The sequence below is a fragment of the Neolamprologus multifasciatus genome, chromosome 15 (genome assembly GCF_963576455.1).
Source record: "Neolamprologus multifasciatus chromosome 15, fNeoMul1.2, whole genome shotgun sequence".
In the NCBI taxonomy this organism is placed as follows: domain Eukaryota; kingdom Metazoa; phylum Chordata; class Actinopteri; order Cichliformes; family Cichlidae; genus Neolamprologus; species Neolamprologus multifasciatus.
In genome coordinates, this window is record NC_140453.1 from 32980112 (window position 1) to 32999071 (window position 18960).

The window sequence follows — 18960 nt, forward strand, 5'->3', positions numbered from 1 at the left end:
GCTATCCGCATCTCCACTTGGCAAAAAAAGGGGAGGAAAAATTCTGCCCTCACACCTGGTAATCATTAAGGAAATGAGAGACAGAAGAGGTTAAAACACCGTGATGGGGGGAAAAAGAAAAGAAATTCACACTTCTGCGCTGGGACTTGCTAATGTCTCTGACCCCTCCACACATAAACAGTTTAATTAACATGTATACATAACTTTCACTTTAACTGTTCGTGGCATGTCAAATCAAAGTGTCTGTCAAAGCTGTGAAACAGGGAGTTGATACTTTGCAGGCCCTCGGTTTGAATCCAGCTCCACGCAACTGCTCCAGCTGGAAAGAGATGCTGGCAAGAAGAAGTGAAGGCAGGTAGACGGGCAGCCTGCCACTCTGTCAGTTTGAGGTAAACGCCACCCAATAAATGCTTTGTAGCACCCAGAACTGCTCAAGATATGAATGAGAGAAGGTGCTTGCAGTGGAAAAATAAAAGTCAAACCAAACAGGTTTTTAAGATTTGGGTGGCGTCACATCTTTCAAGCTGAAATTGCTCACGTTTGCAGCAAGTGAGCACTGTATTCATTATGGTGCAAACTCAGTCGACCCTACTGTAAAGATGGCTGTGAAAATAAATCATCACACTCTCAATCATCTTAAAGTTGGCCTCTGTTGTGCACAAAAGCATGACATCAAGCATTTATAGAGAATTTGTACAATTGAAAAAGATTGTTACAGAATTCATCCAGTCCTGACAACTGGAATAACCTAAATTTTGATTTGGGTATGTGCCAAAGTTTTCTTCCTGTTTCTTTCTCACTGCACATTATTAGAGAAAGTGGATAAGTTATTCTATTAAAAAAAGAGCCCTTAGGACTCCCTGTTTCTTTCCCCATACACACATCCAGTCAGTCGGGCTGTCACGTTGAGGAGGGGACCCCCCAAGCCAGCCAGCCTCCACGGGGTGTGTAGCTGCAGAGGAAAACTGTCAGTGTTCGCACACAAACAGGCACACACCGAAGCCAGCAGCAACACCAGTGCTGGTGTGCGATGGCTCAGGAGAGGAGGGAGAGTTATTAGCTTAGCCCTGAACCACCTACTTAATATAGGGGCCGGCGGTGATCGCTAACAGAGCCTGGCAGAGGTGACAGCTTTTGGCCCTGCTTGAGGAAATCCAATTGAAAAGCAGCCAAGAGGAACAACAAGCCCGAAACAGATGTTGCTCGCTACCACCAGTGCAACTTGGGTACACACAACCCAGCGGCAACAAACCGCGATGGCAAAACTGACACACAAACATACACACAACGGACACAGAGTGGAGCGCACACGCTTACACCGCAGAGCCACATGAAACTGTGGAGGAACAAAATTTACAAAGGAAAACATCGGCAGCAGCAGATGTCTACAAGCACAGCAACGGGGAGCGATTTGTACATTTATTTTTAGTTTCTATACTCTCTTTTTTCTTTCATCACTTTTCTACAGATTGGCAACTACAGTTTAAATATATTTAAAGAGAAAAAATCAAGAAAAAATGGAGCAGAGGCCAAAACAAAATCTTTCTTCCTAGACAAGAGACCCACCCAACAATCCATCCATCCATCTATGAATCCCTTGTCTTTTCTTTTAAGAACGTCTGTTAAGGCGTCTTAGTGAAAACACAGGTCTTCATATTATTACAGCGCCTTTGCTCAAGTATTAATTGAGTTTGGCAAGTCTGGCCACACTTAATCCTAATAACGGTCATTTATTTTTTCCATCACCGCTACTGGGAAAAAGAGCAAGGAAGAGATGGGGAGAGCGAGAGATAAAGAGAAAGGGGGAGAAAATGGGCAAAAATCAATTGTGACATATCTTTATTACCACTCGATGACAAATGACGGCACATTTGCCATTGCTCTGGCATTGTGTCAGTGTGTGTCATATTGATTTTACATCAGATGGACGAACGTTATTGATGAAGTTCCAGAAAAACAGATGACCGGCCCGTTTGAGTTGTTTTTTTTAGCGTTTAAATAAACCAGGATGACAGCAAATTAAGACAGTAATTGTCACATGGCAGATCTCTCCTTTTGCTTTTCCGACAATTTTTCTTTAATATAAACCAAATTTCGAAGCATTTGCGGAAACCAAGCCTGCCGCGAGATCAGCGGGAGTTGGCAACTACACCCCGAACCTGATCACACGGAACACATGTGGGAATGTAATGGAGGAGCGGTACAGAGAGCACGGGAACAAGAGTGAACTGTAAACAAACTAGCTTTTAAACAAGACAATTTCGAGTTGCGTGTCTTGGGCGCCAAGAAAAACACAGCCACGGAAAACTGATACAAACTTTTAACACATGGGTCAAAGCGAGAGTCTTTGAACTGCCGAGGGAAAGCCGGCCGCCAGTGCAGAAAGCTGTTTAATTAAAAATACTTAGGTATTCAACAGGCCTTTTTGGGGCGCCCTCTTGTCAAATTGTATGTGAGCCTGCTGTCAATCTTTTTTTAATTTCACAGTTTTCCGCTGACAAGGGGGTGGGGGGGTCAGATGGGAACAAGTTCTCCTAAAACAGCAGCTGGATCCTGGGTAAGTTTAGAGAAAAGGCCACTCACAAATATAAATCTGATTTTATGCACTCGCATATATGCACACTCAGTTGCAGTAACAGACATAATACCATATTAGTGTATATACTCTTAAACCGTATACGTATACAGAATTAGACACAGTAATATGTTGCACCTGGTATTAAAATACCATTAGAATTACCACCAAACTGTGGTTGGATCACTACATCTTCTTCCATTTAAACTGCCTTCAGAATATAGAAGGTACCAGATATTTTGCAGAGATTTGCAATCACAGCATAGATAAATTATATAATTTATGATATATACTGTTTTATTGTAGAATATTTGGGGGAAGGACAAATAGGTGACGTCTTTAATGTGATGTCTTTTTAATTTTTCCAAGTCAGAAGGAGATCACATTAACAGACAGCTGCAACATAATCATGTACTGCCAGCCACTTATTTTCATGTGGCAATGGGGAGCTGGAAAGGCATAACACACACACACACACACACACACACACACACACACACACACACACACACACACACACACACACACTTCCAATATACCACCACAAGCACAGGCACTCTTAGTGGCTTCCAAACAGTAATTGCACTCTTATGTAAGTGCAAGCAAGCTCAGAATCAAAGTCAAGTGTCTGGACGTTGAACACCACCTGAGCCTCAACTTACCATTTTTCCAAAAAAAGTGTGCCAACCCTAATGGGCCCAAATACGTACCATTATGTTTTTGTTTGTTTGTTTGTATTATTTATTTTTCTATAAAGAGTGTACGCTTTGCCTAGAGAACTATGACACATTTGCCCTTGGTCTATTGTTCTTGTGCCGGTGCGCGTTCGACTTATTCATATGCATACATTCGCGGGCATGAAAACAGTTTTAAAGCACCTGAAAGGTACATTGGAACCTGCGAACAAACAACTCTTACGCATGCACAGTAACATTTGAGCAGAACACTTTGTGCAAATTGCACCACTGACAAGACCGTGTTGCAGTGCCCTTGACTAACAATGACAAATGGATGCAATATGCAAAGTCTGAACAAGTTGCTTTTGGGTGCAAAATAGGAAAAACGTTGCTCCGGGTACCATTATGGGATGCGTTTGCTATGCTGTTTCTCAACTAAGGTGAGCCCAGCCGAGGTTAATGGCACGTGTTAAGATTGAGAAGTGTAGGTGAGTGATGTCTGTCGAGAGAAATCAGAGAGAGCGAGACAGAAAGACGGACCTTCTTTCCCTCGTTTAGACATGTGAATTGCCGATTGGTGCCTTGCTTGCTTTATTATCTATTATTATGCAGAATCTGTGACCTTGTATTTGTAAAGGACGTAAGTGACTAAAGACACATTAGTAGCATATGAAAAAATAATGTGCTCTAAAAACCTATAAATTATTTTTAACTAATAAGTCGTTTTCTATTCCCGAGACACTTACTGTCATGTTTTGTAAATAAAGAAACAGAGCAATAAAATAAAAGTAATACATCTAACTTATAATGTAGTGTCCTTACAAAGCAGCAGGAGCTTCACATACCTACTGCATTTCCATAAATCTGTCTCACATCTGATAAAAGTGGAAATAATTTCATTTTTTAGGATGCAAAATATTAGTTTTATAGTGTTTTTATTTATTTATTTGCCTAAATTAATACATACATAAATAAAAAGCTCATAGAAATTAATTATTAAACCACTAAGAGTTAGTAACACCCCAAAAATAAAAAATAAAAAACAGAGAGAAATGGACAATAAGAAAGAGAGTCTAAAATAATGTGTATCTACATGTGAGTGCATGTAGTTCTGTTTCTGCGTACACCTACCCAACATAATCCCACTTCTGTGTCTTTCTGTATTCATCCGCCTGTCTGTGTTCGTGCACGCGCATACACATGCGGTACAACACCACCGCGGTGGCAGGGTGCATCCATCATGATAAACTGGGAGACTCGGCGACTGTCACATGCAATCACACTTCACTACGGTTCACAGGACTTCAAAGTGAAAATGAATGATAGCTCATCGACATGAAGACTTCATATATCTTCGTTTTTTTTTCTCGCTCTTTTCTGTCTTTTATTTTTGGGAAGAGACTCGTATCTTTTCTCCCAGCCCCCCCTTCATTGTGAGGCTCATCGTTTTTGTCCACGGCTGGACACACAAGTTAAAAATAAATAATAAAAAAATACATTCTGCCCACTCAGTTTGTAAGAGAATCTAAATGAGCAACACAGATTTTCAGAAATAAATTCAAAGTTTGCTTGTCACACAAATTGCATTCATGTAAAGTGTGAGTAAAGCTGTAACAGACTTAAAGCTGCAATAGGCGTTGTATGGCCACCAGGGGGCTCCAAGAGTACCTCACCAGTGCATTCTGTTTGTTGTGTTAACGAGTTCTTTTATTTCTTTCTTTTTCTTATTCTGTGTTATTTCCTGTTTTGTTAGGAACATGTCACCTTCCTTTTATGTCTTGGGTGTTGATTTTTTTCTTTTTTGTTCAATTTTTGGTTTGGTTTGTCTTTTTTTTGTCATCATTACACCATTGTTACTCTTCTTTGCTCTTTTGCGTTGGTCTGAATTGAATAAATTTTGCCATCAAAGTGTGACTGCTGGGATCAGCAAGCCCTCCAACTTGTTTTGACTGACATTTTTCCACATGGACATTACAAGCAAGGATCTACAAGCCAACTACAAGCAGACTAGAAAATAACGCATTAAGAACAACTACACCAGTGGTGTCGGCTCCATTTGCATTTTTGCAAGCAGGTAACCCCAGCCTTACCCTACGCTGCTTAATTCATGTATCTGGCAGATTACTGGTGCTTCCCAGTTGTTTATCTTGCTGTGTGCCTTCCCCTTGTGCCCCCATTACTTTTGCTTCCTTATTTTTTGGTTATCTACTTGGACTCCTTCTTGATTTCCTTTGTTATCACCTCTTGTAATTTTATTTACTTCTCTGCAGTCGAGCCTGTACATCAGGGGTGTCAAACTCAAATACACAGTGGGTCAAAATTCAAAACTGGAACAAAGTCGCGGGCTAACATTAATATTTATTGAAAAAAAAAATCTTCCTCCAGATATAACAATGAATCTTTTCTTATGAACTCAAACACGTTTTGCTGAAAAACTGAATATGGAACAAGCAAAGCTTAATACTAAAGAATATATATATTAGCTGTATAATACCAGTAGGCCAGTTCTAATAGTAATTTGGTATGGCTTCGCGGGCCAAATGTAATTAGGCTAAATTTGGCCCACGGGCCAGAGTTTGACACCTATGCTGTACATGATCCCAATGTCCTGCACTTGGTATTTCCCCTGTGAACATACCAATATTATTTATCAAGCCCTGCTGACATATCGATAAACATAATCCTACCTTGCCAACATGAGCATCAGAGAAAAGTGTCTGCATCCCTGACTTGTTAAATCATTTGTTATGTTTGGCTATTAACCAAGCAGCCACCATTTATCAGGTAACAGTAATCTAAGTTACTGATTACTAATAGTAAAAACAGTGTTTCAAGAGAAGCAAAGCATAAAAATACACATACAGCTTTGAAACTATCAGTATTTGTTAACCTCAGTGAGCACTTGAAAACATAACCCATGCATGAATTGCTGCACTCTGGGGATTCAAACCCTTGACCTTTGCAACTCCAGAGGAGGTTATTTTAGAGACCGCGCCACTGGGAGACGTGGCTTTCAAATCACGTTCTCACAAGTTCTCACAAGCTGAAGAAATGATGCTGCGTTTGCAAAACTGGGCTCTGTTTGTTCGTTTCAATGTAACAAGAATCCAAAGGGAGAAAATTTACAAAAAAAGATGCGTCATGCATGCTTCCATCCCAATGAAGCCTTGATGACAATGCAGAGAATGACAGCAATATTTCAGTTTGAAAGTTAATGTGAACAATGGGACGTATTAAATTTTTTAGATTTGTAACTGCTAAAAAAGTCAACTGAGACACAATAATGCCAACTCTCTAACTGCTTCAGCGAAGGCAAGGGTGGCTTTTAATCTAGTAATGACTCTGAAATGACAGTATGCTTAAAAAAAAACAAAAAACTAAAGATCCTGGTATAGACCTCCTCGCCTCTCCCTCCCTCTCTCTCTCTGCACTCTGTCCCAGGCTCTGCTCTTGCTCTCTAAGCTGTTTGATTGGCACATGCTTTCACTTAATGAGGGATAATTACTAAGGAAAACAAGTGGGAGAGCACATCTGCTCAGTGTAAAAAGAAGTCCAGGCCTGGTGCAATCTGTCAGACAGGGCTTTCAGGTTGTGTGTGTGAATGCCTTACCCACCTTCAGCGGCCCCCCAGTCCCGCATAAACCCTCCAGGACCCTCCCTACACGCCGTCCCGACGAGAAGCAGATTAATATGAATCAGCATGTGGCTGTAAACACTCGACGGGAAGAGTGTATATCTATGTGCGTTGACATGCATAGGAAATGACCCGGGGTATCTGTGGAGGACTGGCTATGGGCCACGGCAGGAAGGGCAAGAGGCCAGTGGGGACATCAACATCCCAATCAGTGTCCTGCTGCCATGGCTGTTGTTCTCCAGCTCCTATCGCACTGTTTTGTTTGCTTTTACACAATGCTACACTGTACTAGTAGTAAAATACACAGGTAGCTGCCATGCTTCCCAGACACATCCACATAGTGCTCATAAATCATCTCTGCTAGACGATCTCTTAATGACCTGCCTTTGTGTACAGTTAGAATGGGAACTTGTCATGTTTAAATTGTGAAATTATAATTTACTGTATTACTCAGTGAAACTGAGTTGCCAGATATTAAAAATTTTGACAGAATATTCTGTAGGTTTAATTTGTAATTTGTACTTCACATTCTTGATTACAGCTACTTAACAGAAATAGTGGCAGCACACATACATTAGCCAAAATGAGGAGAGAATTCACATGCTACTTTTCAAGCAAAAAGCACAGCGCAGCTTTGGGTAACCTAGATCAAATCATTTCATTTTATCTGCCTCATAATTTAACACAAAGTCGCTCCAGATGTGTGTGACCCATTGGTTTGTCACTCAGTGTAATCGCTAAGGTGTAATCAATATAAATTCAACTATAATTAACATATATATTTTATCTATCAGTTTGACAGCTTCAAAAGTTATCAAATATTTTTTATCTATTTTAAATACATTTTAAAAAAAAGAGGATTTTTTTTTTAATTATCAAATGCAAACTGGATCTGACGTTTGACAGCCTTTTAACCTTCCGACACTCTTGTCCACCCTTCGTGCCCCCGCCTCGGCAGCTCCTTACCACCCACCCACTAAAAGAACAACAGGGTTTTTGCTTTCTTGCCCTGCACTGACCCAGTTCCCACTAATTACCCGCAAAGTATACATCAAAGCCGGGAAAATCTACAGATCTGCGGCAACGAGGCAGAGTAAGAAAAAACAGGACTATCCCCAACCTAGTCACCCTGAGCTGTTACCGATACAGCCGCGTGAGTTTGTCTGTATTTTTGTGCATGCGTGCGAAGTGTTGTCAGCCGATACAAAAGGCAAGACGGTGAACTTATAAATAGAACGGTCATTGTTTCGACGTGGGTAATTTCGGGTGTCGGAATTGTTCCTGACACTGTCAGCTGCGTGGCTTAGCCGAGGGGGAAGGCGGCAGGGGTGATGGATGAGTGAGGTCATGAAGTCTAGAGTCAGCTGATGGGATAACATGCATATACACACAAAAACAGAGAAATATATATTACTAATAGCATCAAAGCATGGAATCAAATACAAACTATAACATGCATTAAGGCCATTGAGCATAACTACACTCTTTTTTTCTCTTTTACGCCTTCCCTCTCTCTCTCTCACACACACACACATGCACACACACACACACACACACATAGTTACCATTGGGCAGGGGGCAAAGGGGATGGTTTGCTTTCTTATGACACAGTCTATTACTAAATTGAGCTGGCAGGTAATTCTAAGGCAAATAAATGCCAGCAGGTTTAACACAAGGAGAGGTCTTTGGGGTGGCGGCAAGAGCAATGACAGAAATTCTTTGGCCTCTTTTGACAGGAAGCCTATTATTCTCGCCGCTTTATTTTCCCAGGCTCGTTTTTAAAACTGATCTCTCCAAGAGAACTCCCCGCCCTAACAATCAGTCCTTCCCCATCTGAACCACTGCAGCTGGTTCTTTGGTTCTGCCGGTCTGTGTCTTTACTCCCTAGACTTAATATTTACATTCTATGAGAATGAAGGCTGATTTTTTTTTGTCTACCCTTCAGTTAATTTCAAGGGTACTTAGGTGAACGTTTTAGTAACGTATTTTCTGTACACAAACCTTGATGCTAAGGTTGTGAAATAAGCCTCTCCATGTGTAAGAAATCCTCCCTTCAAACAGGTGAACAAGCGGTTGTATGAAATATTGCAGCACAGCTCTAATTTTAATGTTGTTTATTTAAACTAAAATAAACATTAAAAAAATATAACAAAAAAAAGATGAAAAGAGGCAACGGGGGAAAAAATAAAAAGTACAAGTTGAGACAAAACACACTATAAATATACTACTTTAAAAAAAACAGCTGAGCTACATCCTCATTATAAGTGCCATCTCAGACGGGCATGGTGGGAATCGGTGCTGACCTTGGTATCCCGTTTGAATATTGTTTTAATGCCGCGTCTGGTAATTGAGAATGCAACGCAAACAGTGGACTCTTTTTCAAAGGGAAAGTTATTTTCCCAGGCAGTGGGAATGCAAACAATGAAAGAAGTGTATTTATTTGTTTGTTCATAATTATCCAACAGACTCATTAAAATATGGATTTATAAATAAATCTCCATGATTTTACCTATGACTACATTAATTTAAACATTTCATCACCCACTGCTGTATAATAATAATTTGTACGCAAAATATTTATGTTACAAAGTTGCAGTATTTTCGTTTATTTCAGTACATAAGGAATTAAAATTCAATTCAATAATTAGAAAAAAAAATAATTAGTGAAAGCATATTAACTAATACAAGAAATGATGAAATATTCACAATCACTCGCTATCTCTGTGCAACCAGTAAATTCCACTGTACTGGGAGAGATGGCCGCTGCTTTAAATTGCGTGTGATCAGCGCTACGGCAGACAATGAATAAGGATGTCAGGGGAATTGAGGGGAATATGGTTCCTGTTTTCTCAAACAGTCCAAAATGAAAAACATTTCCCTCCGTAATCTGGCCAGTGAGAGCTCTGCCATGTGTGCACGTCGACACTCTCGACTGTGTCACTGCGTTCGTTTGCAGAGTGAGTTTATAGGCAGTAAAACTGTGTTACAACACAGTTTGGACCACTTCAACGTTTGCTGACTGATATTTTGCACGCGTTTCATTGAATCTTTGTTTGATTACATTGAACGGAAATTCCACGAGCATAACTTCTACAAAAATCTTAGTGTATATATACATTTAAAAGTAGCATTCCTAAAAATAAAAATAAAAAAACGTGGCAAGCCGCAGTTATAAATGGTACAGTAGGAAAATATAAGAAGGAGTACAGGAGGGGAATGCTGTGGCTGTGAATGGGCCAGTTGTGCAGGTCCAGATGAATGGGCCGGAGATGCCTGACTGTGAAACTGGATCCAGGTCCTGCTGTTTTGGTTTCTTCTGCCAAATGAGAAATTAAAATAACTTCTAACTCCTCGGTTTGTAGGGCGTTGATGGTAGCGGTGACAAGCGATCACACACATTGTCCAGATACACATGCACACAGACATTCGCAATGCTTAACGGGCCGTTATGTTCAGCAAAAAATAAAAAATAAAGAGCCAGACTTTACACAAGAAATCAAAGTGCAGGATCACACATGTACAACTATGTGCAGGTTCTTTGCATACACTTTCCTTCTTCTTTTAAATTTTTGTTGTGAGATTATTTTGAATTGAGGTAAAAGATATATAATAAATAACAACATTTGCTTTGTTTGCACAAAAAACAAGCAACATGAGAAACGGAAAATTAATTTGAGCTCTGAAATATTTACAAGCCAGAGCATTGCTCTTTTTTAAATTTTTGAATTTTTTTGACTTGATGTTTGCATGGCAAAGCTGAGGACCATTAGCAAAATTACACTTTTGCACAGGCAGCGCATTGCTTGATCTATCAGCAAATATCTAACTGAGCTGGTACAAATTTAAATGAAAGCATAAAAAAATACACTGTGCAAAGATGTTAAAAATGACGAACCACTGAAAACCTCATCTCACATTCAGACAGGAAGTGGAATTAAAACTGAATGTGAGGTCCTTTAAATACATACATGTTGCCGGTTTGAGACATTTTTACCTGAAAGGGATAAAGCGTTGGCAGGCAAAACTGGATACAGATCGGTGATTCTGTGTTAAAGCTGTCGGTTTGTATTTTGGGGAAACATTAAGTACTTTTCAGCTGAGAGCTCGTTAAGTGACGAGGAAGGTTGAGCTAACAAAAAACTTTAATCTTTAAAAACATTTGCTGTGGTTTTTCACTTCCACTTGGTCAGTCAGCATGAGCAGAGGTCAGATATTAGCATATTATAAAGTCCGGTCAATGCAGTAACAGCCAGTTACACTAAATCTGTTAACATCAAATTTAATCTCAATTTTTTTACAGACGTAATCTCTGATGTTTTGTAGTCTCTGACCTACTGACAAAAGAGGAGAAATCACCTCTTCTCGAACAATCGCTTCAGATGCTGTAAAAGCATGGCTCACTTATACAGCAAATCTCCCATATGGCAAAAATCAATAAGCGGTGCGAGACTCTATTGATCATATCTGTATCATGAATGCATACTGACGTCCACCAGCCAAGCGCGTGTAAATGTGTGTTGATGTAAGTGGACTGAGTAGGGGAGTTCATTACAATGCAAACAATATTTTTTTTGAAACCTTTAAAGCTGCTTTAAAATTACACCTCGGTCTTCCTTTGGATTATCAGGAGTGTTTTATTTACTTTGTGAGCATCTAAGGTGAAGTAACTGGAGTGCAATGCGATGTTATCATAAGCAAAAGCAAGGAGCGGAGACAGGGGGAGGGGACAGTTACATGGACCGACTTTTTGGCAAAACCAAACCAGCATACAACTGCCTCATTCTTCCTTGGCGTGCACAAATATCTCTTCTAAAGTCATCTTTATCCCACAGGGACAGAACACCTGTAGACTCGCCGCCGTGTTCGTGTCATTAAAAAAGAAAAGAAAATGTTGTTGTCATCAATTCCTATGATATAAAAGAACTTAATGTGATATGAATGAAACAGCTCAGATAAATTCTCTCATTGATTTCTCTATATATTTAGGCACAGGGCTGCCCTCCGCAGGAAGCGAATGGCCATAACAGAAATAAAAGGATGCATTCTTAAAAAACCCAAAACCACCGGGACTGCGCTCTCCACGACTTACTGAGAACGATCGTTACCCTAACATTTTCTTTCCAACTCCGTAACTTCCTTCCTCTCTACTTTGTTTTCTCCCTTGCCTCTTTTCATCCCCCCCGCCCGCCCAATGTCTCTCTCGGCACCTCAAAGTTATTGATAGTTTAAAGTTATGGGCTAATAATAAGATGGACACTGCATGGCCAGGAGCCTATTATACCCAGGTAATGGATAGTGAGGGGATTTTGAATGACATTGCCAAGAGATTGGATGACGGAGGATGGAGCAATTTATGGCCTCCCCAAAGAGCCCCTGTTCCCCTTTTCTCTCTCGCTGACACGCGCGCGCACGCTATTCGCTGCTATTTATCTCTAGCTTGATAAGGAGGCAGATGAGGCATGTCTGCATTTATGGTGAAGATGTTCATAAAAACTACCGGCTCAGAGCAGGAAGTTAGAATTGAGTCGGGGGAACATCATATCTGCTCCAAACTCCACATGGTTCTCTTTAAAAACTAAAATGCAATATATTAGTTTTTCATTTCTGATGTGTTTGGTTTGACATGAAATGTGACTTGCAGCTGTTGCTGTGGGTTTTTACATCTACTGGGTATTAGAAGTGTTTACAATAGTGCCGCATTGACCGATACTCCCTAAAATAAAGATACTTCTCTATAGCTTTACAAGAAAGCACAACACACGAGCCATCGGACCAATCAAGAAAAATATCAACATTTCTGCCTTCTTGTTTTGCCAAACAACTCAAATAACTTCTGCACAGATGACACGCACATGTCGGACACTTTCACCCGAAACGAAGCAGCAGTGAGGGCTGAGATTCGGAGCCCTCGCTGCAAAGAGAAGCAGACGTACAGTGCATCCGTGTGCCCGGTCTTCAGTATGTTTGCTCATAATGGCCCGCTGCAGCTGGTTTGCACTGAGAAATAACAGTAAGGGTAGACATACTTCAGGAAGAAGGGAGCAGGAAGAAGACGAGCGAGGAGGGCACGAGGGAGAGCAATGAAAAAGGCTTGTCAACATTATCTGTTTTATTGATTTAACAGTAAAGGCTTGCCGCTTAAGCTTTATGTTGCTTTGGCTGGCCCATTGAAAATACAACAGCTGCAAATAAAAAACGATTTCCTAAAAAACCTGAACGTTCTTATTTATTTATTTGCTTTTCTTTTTCTTTTTTTTTAAATCGTATTCCTATCGCCCACTCACTAGCTCAGGTTGTGCATGCATCGTTGTTAAGGTTTTACACATTTCATCATCTTTACGAGCATCATTACAGAGGGACCATATTTTGCTGGACTCTCCCACACCAAAGGGATCCATGACACTACAGAAGGCAATATCTACACAACCGTAATGATACACTGTAACGCAAGGTTTAATTAACATATTAAGAGGGTCATTAAACAAAATTAAAATATAAAGACAGGCTCAATTAAACACAAGGAAATCTTTAAGCCTAAACCTTCAAATCATAAAAATTTGCAAAGAAAATTTGTATCATTTTGCGCTTTCATTTTTTTAATTTTTTTTACATTCTATAAACTGCAGCTGACCAAAAAAGAATCATATGAATCTTTCAGTGTTTTCTGCAAGTTAAAATTGTTTATTCAACCATATGTTTAAAACAGATGCTCACACAGAACCTAACCTAGAACAGAAGTCACTCAAAAGTGTAGGGATAACAGTTAAACGGTTTATAGTGGCACCTGCAAGCAGAGATGGCTGAGGAGGAATAATTAATGATGACTGTCCTGATTACAGGATCAGTTCATCAATTCAGTCACTGGAGAACGAATCATGGTACCAGATTTTTCACGGTCGTGCAAGAGAAAAATATCCAAACTCGGCTGAACAACGTGGGGCCAAAATCAAAAATCTTCTGCAGACAATGAATTTCTGTACGAAGAGTCATGAGAGTTTATTCGGCAGCTGTCAAGATATTTCAGTATGGACAAAAGTTTGACCAACACCCACAAGCAGACACTGATAGAACAACTTAGAGTTACTTTTAGCGAATAGGAAAAGTAAAAATACCATGCTGACTCCCCTTCCTCCCCAGGTTATCTGATTTTTGTCAGTAAAGAAAATTAAAGCACAAATATGAGCATGTTGGAGCACATTTACACCAACAACCCTCTTAAACCTTTTTAATTATTTAATTTTCGTTGCTTTTAGCATGTTGTCTGGTAGCTCGTTTCATAGGTGAAGTAAAAATTCTCCATCTTTAATTGTCACAGTGAGAACAGCAAGGTCAAAAGAGCAGAGCGCAGCCTGGTAGGGTTCCTGAAAGAGCCACTATGTAGCTCTTTTATCACAGAGCAGCTGGGTATTACTACAGGCCTCTTATAGCTGCCCAAAAATCCCAACAGCACCAAGACACACACACACAAACACACAAAGGAATCATGCATGGTCTGTCCATTACCTTTGAAAGTATGTAGTAAGACAAAGAAAGTATTTAATATTAAGAAATTTTATTTGTAATCTGTGATGTCAAAAGTGTAACTGCAAATATTTCATTTCTTTATTTAAACCTAAGGCCTGAGGCGAGCCGTCTTGCCATTTTGCAATATACCCACAATACATTGCTGGAAAGAAAACCAGAGATCCAAGAGAATAACAGAGGCTAGACAGCGGCAGACACGCTGCTGCATGGAAAAGAATAGAAATCCATGTTATGCATTAGCATGCAAAGCAGTGCATTTGTATAATAAGAGCCCAGAAAGAAAACCTTCTTCATTAATTACTGTCGACACAGAAAAAAATATAATGAGATATGAGGGAGAAACAGAAACTATTTATGGTAACCAAGGAGCCGGACGTAATGATCAGACCGCAGCTGAAACCTCTATTGATTTCCCCTTTAAATATACAACTCAATTAAAGATACAGCTGATTAAAAGACAACTACAAATCGCAGCAGCAGATCTGGAGACGCTGCCGAGGCTGGCTGACCCGGGGCCGCCCGCTGCAGTGAGAGAATTACACGATTTCATCTCCGAGGCTTCCCCGCAATCACTGCTGAGGAAAGTAAGGCTTCAGATAACTCTTTTTTTTGTTTGTTTCATATTGTGACCATTTTAAAATGGAGCTGTAATGGCCACAGACACACCTCATGAATTTTGTTGTATTATTTTAAACAGTGCCGATAAAAATATATATATATATATATATCTTTGTTCAAAGTTTGTGGCAGTCGAACTGCTAACTTTCAGCACTAAAAGCCTAAAAACCAACGTTGATAAGGCACAAAAAAGCAAGAGTAATGCTGACCTCTGAATACATAAAACACAAATAATCAAACAAACAATACAAACCCACTTTCCTTGTTAAAATGAAGCACCTCCTTAACACAAGCCAGACCGGAGCTCTTTTTTTCCCCTTTCTGCCTCAGCCTTGTCACTGACAAATAAAAACCTTGACAGTCTGTGTACCCTCACCATGTGAGAAGGGCAGAATTACAATGTATAATGGAAAACCTTTCTGTTTCTCACTGATGAAAAAAAGCTGTTAAAAGTCTGAACTTTTTTTTCAAGTTGTTCAAAAGTTTTCGCCACAGCCTTATTCCATTTTTTTTCTTTATGACAAGATTTTCAAAAATACGTGTGCAGCGATATGAACGTACTTCTCTCATTGGAGATATTACAACTGAGAGAATTATGCATGCTTGGATTTGTTTATTTCAAAAGACGTCTCATTGTAATTATAGTGTAAATAACAAGCGTATTATTTCTATACGCTATAATCAATACAGATCGCCAGGCGAGCTTTTGCATGCGTAAACGTATTGCAGTCACGACTGATATTATTTTCACAAATATTGTTTAGGTTTCGAGACTTTCACACACTGAACGCAACATCTGTGAGCTGAGTGTGTGTGTGTGTACCTGTAGGGAGTTTAGGAGGATGAAGACGTAGGCCATTACAATGGATAGAGGTACCAAAACACCGCACAGCCACGTCAGTCCAAGGATGGGCAGCAACACCAACACTGCTTTCACTGCAGCCCTGTACCCACAAACACAACAACCGATCACACCAATCTAAAGTAGCTGATTGAGCTGAGCAAACCACGTAAAATGTATTTAATTATTTCCTTTCATTCTCTCCTTCTGATCATCTTCTATTCAATTTCCAACTTTCCCAACTTTTTATTAGTTTTTTTGTCAAAACCGAGAAGCTCCGGTGAGCCGGTTGTTCCATATACAACCCTATACAGCTGGAAGGCTCACGGGGTGAAAACTTCCCACCTTAAATCCACCTTAATTCTGTTTAGAGTGGAATTAGCGTTCCGCTTAGGTGACCGCCAAACCGCAACAGCTGTCTGTGTGTTCTCGTGTGTGTGACATGGCATGCGACGGGGCCCTAGTTTATTCAGCGGAGGAATGTGTTTGAGTTTCCGAGATGGCTGCCACCCAGGCAAATAGTTCAAGGCCTGTTTTGAAAACCTTCATAAAGCACCTACTGTGAGCCCCAGTGGACTAAGGTAGGTTCAAACACGCCCACAATCATGATTTCATCTGCTAGGATCACACAGAAGCTTGCAGGATTTTACTCCAATCACACTGAAGTGAAAAGACAGCAGGGACGCAGCCTGGGATGGTGCTTTTGTACGGACATCACAGTGCAACAGCGACGGAGACGTCAGTGTACCAAGGCAGGTTTAGCAATGGTACGTGGTATGGAACAAGGAAAGTTAACTGTACAAAACTCCGGGACTTTAGTTAGTGATTTGCACGCATGCTACATTTCAAATTAACACTAAATTAATCCAAACTAAAATAAGTTAACAAACATATCATATGTATTTATATATTTTTCTTTTAAATAGAAAGAATATAAATTTGTCAGTTAGTAACATAATCTTTCAATTCCAAACAACACCATAGTTTGAATTATTTCTATGACATAAGCACAAGTTAAATATACAGTTGCAATTTGGCATGACTTAAACGCTATTAAACACTGAGAGTCAGTTAAGTCCTTTATATGGCTATCACTAATAAAATCCACTCAAAAGTATTCCTCTCTCTCGCCTGATAAACAAAAGCCACTGATTTAAAATGACAAAATGCAGTAGAAAATCACTTGACGACTACAGCTTGTCCGTTTCAAGGCCTCTGGCCGAGGCCGATACACATTAAAAAGAGGACAAATGGTGCCTCCTTGTGGTCGGTACCTGATCTGTTCATACGCTCGCTCCACCGGACTGGCTCCCATGGCCAACATGATGGACCTTCTCTTGGCTGTGGAGATTGTGATGACCACGACCCTGGTTAATACCAATATGTTCACCTTCAAAATAAAATCAGGAGAGTACAGAAATGAGGAAGAAGCATAGACTCCACAGAGACCGTCAAAAAAGAAAGTAAATACAAATATCTAAGGAGAGGTAGCAACATTAGGTTTTATAGTACAAAACTATAATCCCTGTTATGCTCTATTTTAACAACATCAGTTCGGCTAATTATAATTTAATTTGCTGACCATGATGATGAAGATGACAGGCCCAGCAAAACCCCAGATAATGCCATTCTGCAGACTGAGCCAGCAGTAGTCATCGGCCGAGTACTTGCTCGGGGCTGACGCTAGTGTGATGGTGACTATCAGCACAGGCAGACCTGGTTAGATTGAGAGGTTTAAAAAAATTTGAAACTGCAACAACACACAGCAACCACAACAAAAACCTGGCAGCCCGTGTGCATGTGTAACAATAAGGAACGATTTGGTTCGGTCATGTAACCGTACCCCAGCCGATGAGATAGTAATATTTCATATGTTGCTCCTCGCTTAGGTTGACTGCAACCACCTTGCTCCAGAGCAGCAGACCCTCCACCAGCATCCAGCTAAATGCCGCCATGAAGAAGAGATGGAGCAGCGCCGCCACGAGCGTACAAGCCACCTTAAAACACACAAGCACAAGCATAAACATACGATTGGTCATTATGAGATGAAAGTTGCATTAGTGATACTAAGTAATAAAAGTCAAGAATGGCTACAGGCCTTAACTACACACACACATGAAAAACGTTTAAACTGTATGTTTAAGACTAAATATCCCGTTGACATCATTATCAATCCCACGATCACAGATAACTGTATGCATGTAGCCTCTATTCAGCAAATGTTAGTTTGTGTAAATTAATGATTAGGATTTATTTGCAACAGGAATTAAAAACCAACTAAAGACATGTTTTTTTTCATTTAGACAGTCATTTTCAAATATTTCTAAGCTTCAGCTAAATACTGCACAATTCATATGTAGGTGTTATAAATGCTCTGTATTTTCTTAAATCTAGATGTAAATCACTTGCTCGTTTCACTGTAAAAATACTGCAAATAGGTGTAACTCTGACAATATTTAATGATACCCTCTATAAAGGTTATGAAATCTGCAAACCTACTTTTTAAAAATCAACATAACATTTACCTTGTTGTGAATGGCTGAGCCGCTGCACAGCAGAATCACCTGGGCGCAGATAAGGGCAACGAACAGGTTCTTGTGAATGGACGTCCTGTCGGATTTGGGGATACTGTGGATACAGAGGGGGATAACAAAACCTCATCCAAAGGAAGATATATGCTATGGAGCCTGCTTAAACAGCACTGCACCAATCGAATGCTATCTCAGTTATACTGCTAAGATAAGATAAGATAAGATAAGATAAGATAAATCTTTATTGTCATTGTGCAGTCATACCTAGTACAATAGTACAACAAAATTGGAAGCTATCCCACGTCGGCACTACACAAAACTGTTACCCTATTTCTCTAGTTTTGCAACACTGCTGTTTAACACATGTCACCAATAACATCAATCGAAATGTAAGACAGAGGAGCCACCAGTCATAAATGAGCCAAATATCTGGTCACAAGAAACAGATAGCTGTAACAGACACTATGGTATGTGTAGTGATCTTGCACTTGTGTGTTTTACATGACTATATTAAGGTAAACAAGAAGGGAAGCCGGTACATAATATCACTATGCTCCGGT

At 40.0% G+C, this 18960-nt stretch overlaps 2 protein-coding genes across 2 annotated transcripts in view; one reads left to right on the forward strand and one right to left on the reverse strand.

Annotated features, from left to right (window-relative positions):
- camsap2a (calmodulin regulated spectrin-associated protein family, member 2a) overlaps nt 1–18960 on the forward strand; it is a 345786-nt gene that overhangs the window by 237449 nt on the left and 89377 nt on the right. The window lies entirely within an intron of this gene.
- LOC146502480 (adhesion G protein-coupled receptor D2) overlaps nt 1–18960 on the reverse strand; it is a 91139-nt gene that overhangs the window by 58553 nt on the left and 13626 nt on the right. Inside the window, exons 16-20 of the mRNA XM_085132490.1 lie at nt 18395–18497; nt 17713–17866; nt 17452–17585; nt 17144–17259; nt 15852–15972 (exon numbers count right to left, since the gene is read on the reverse strand). Coding sequence (XP_084988616.1) covers nt 15852–15972; nt 17144–17259; nt 17452–17585; nt 17713–17866; nt 18395–18497 — 628 coding nt within the window. The remainder of the gene's footprint in view (nt 1–15851; nt 15973–17143; nt 17260–17451; nt 17586–17712; nt 17867–18394; nt 18498–18960) is intronic.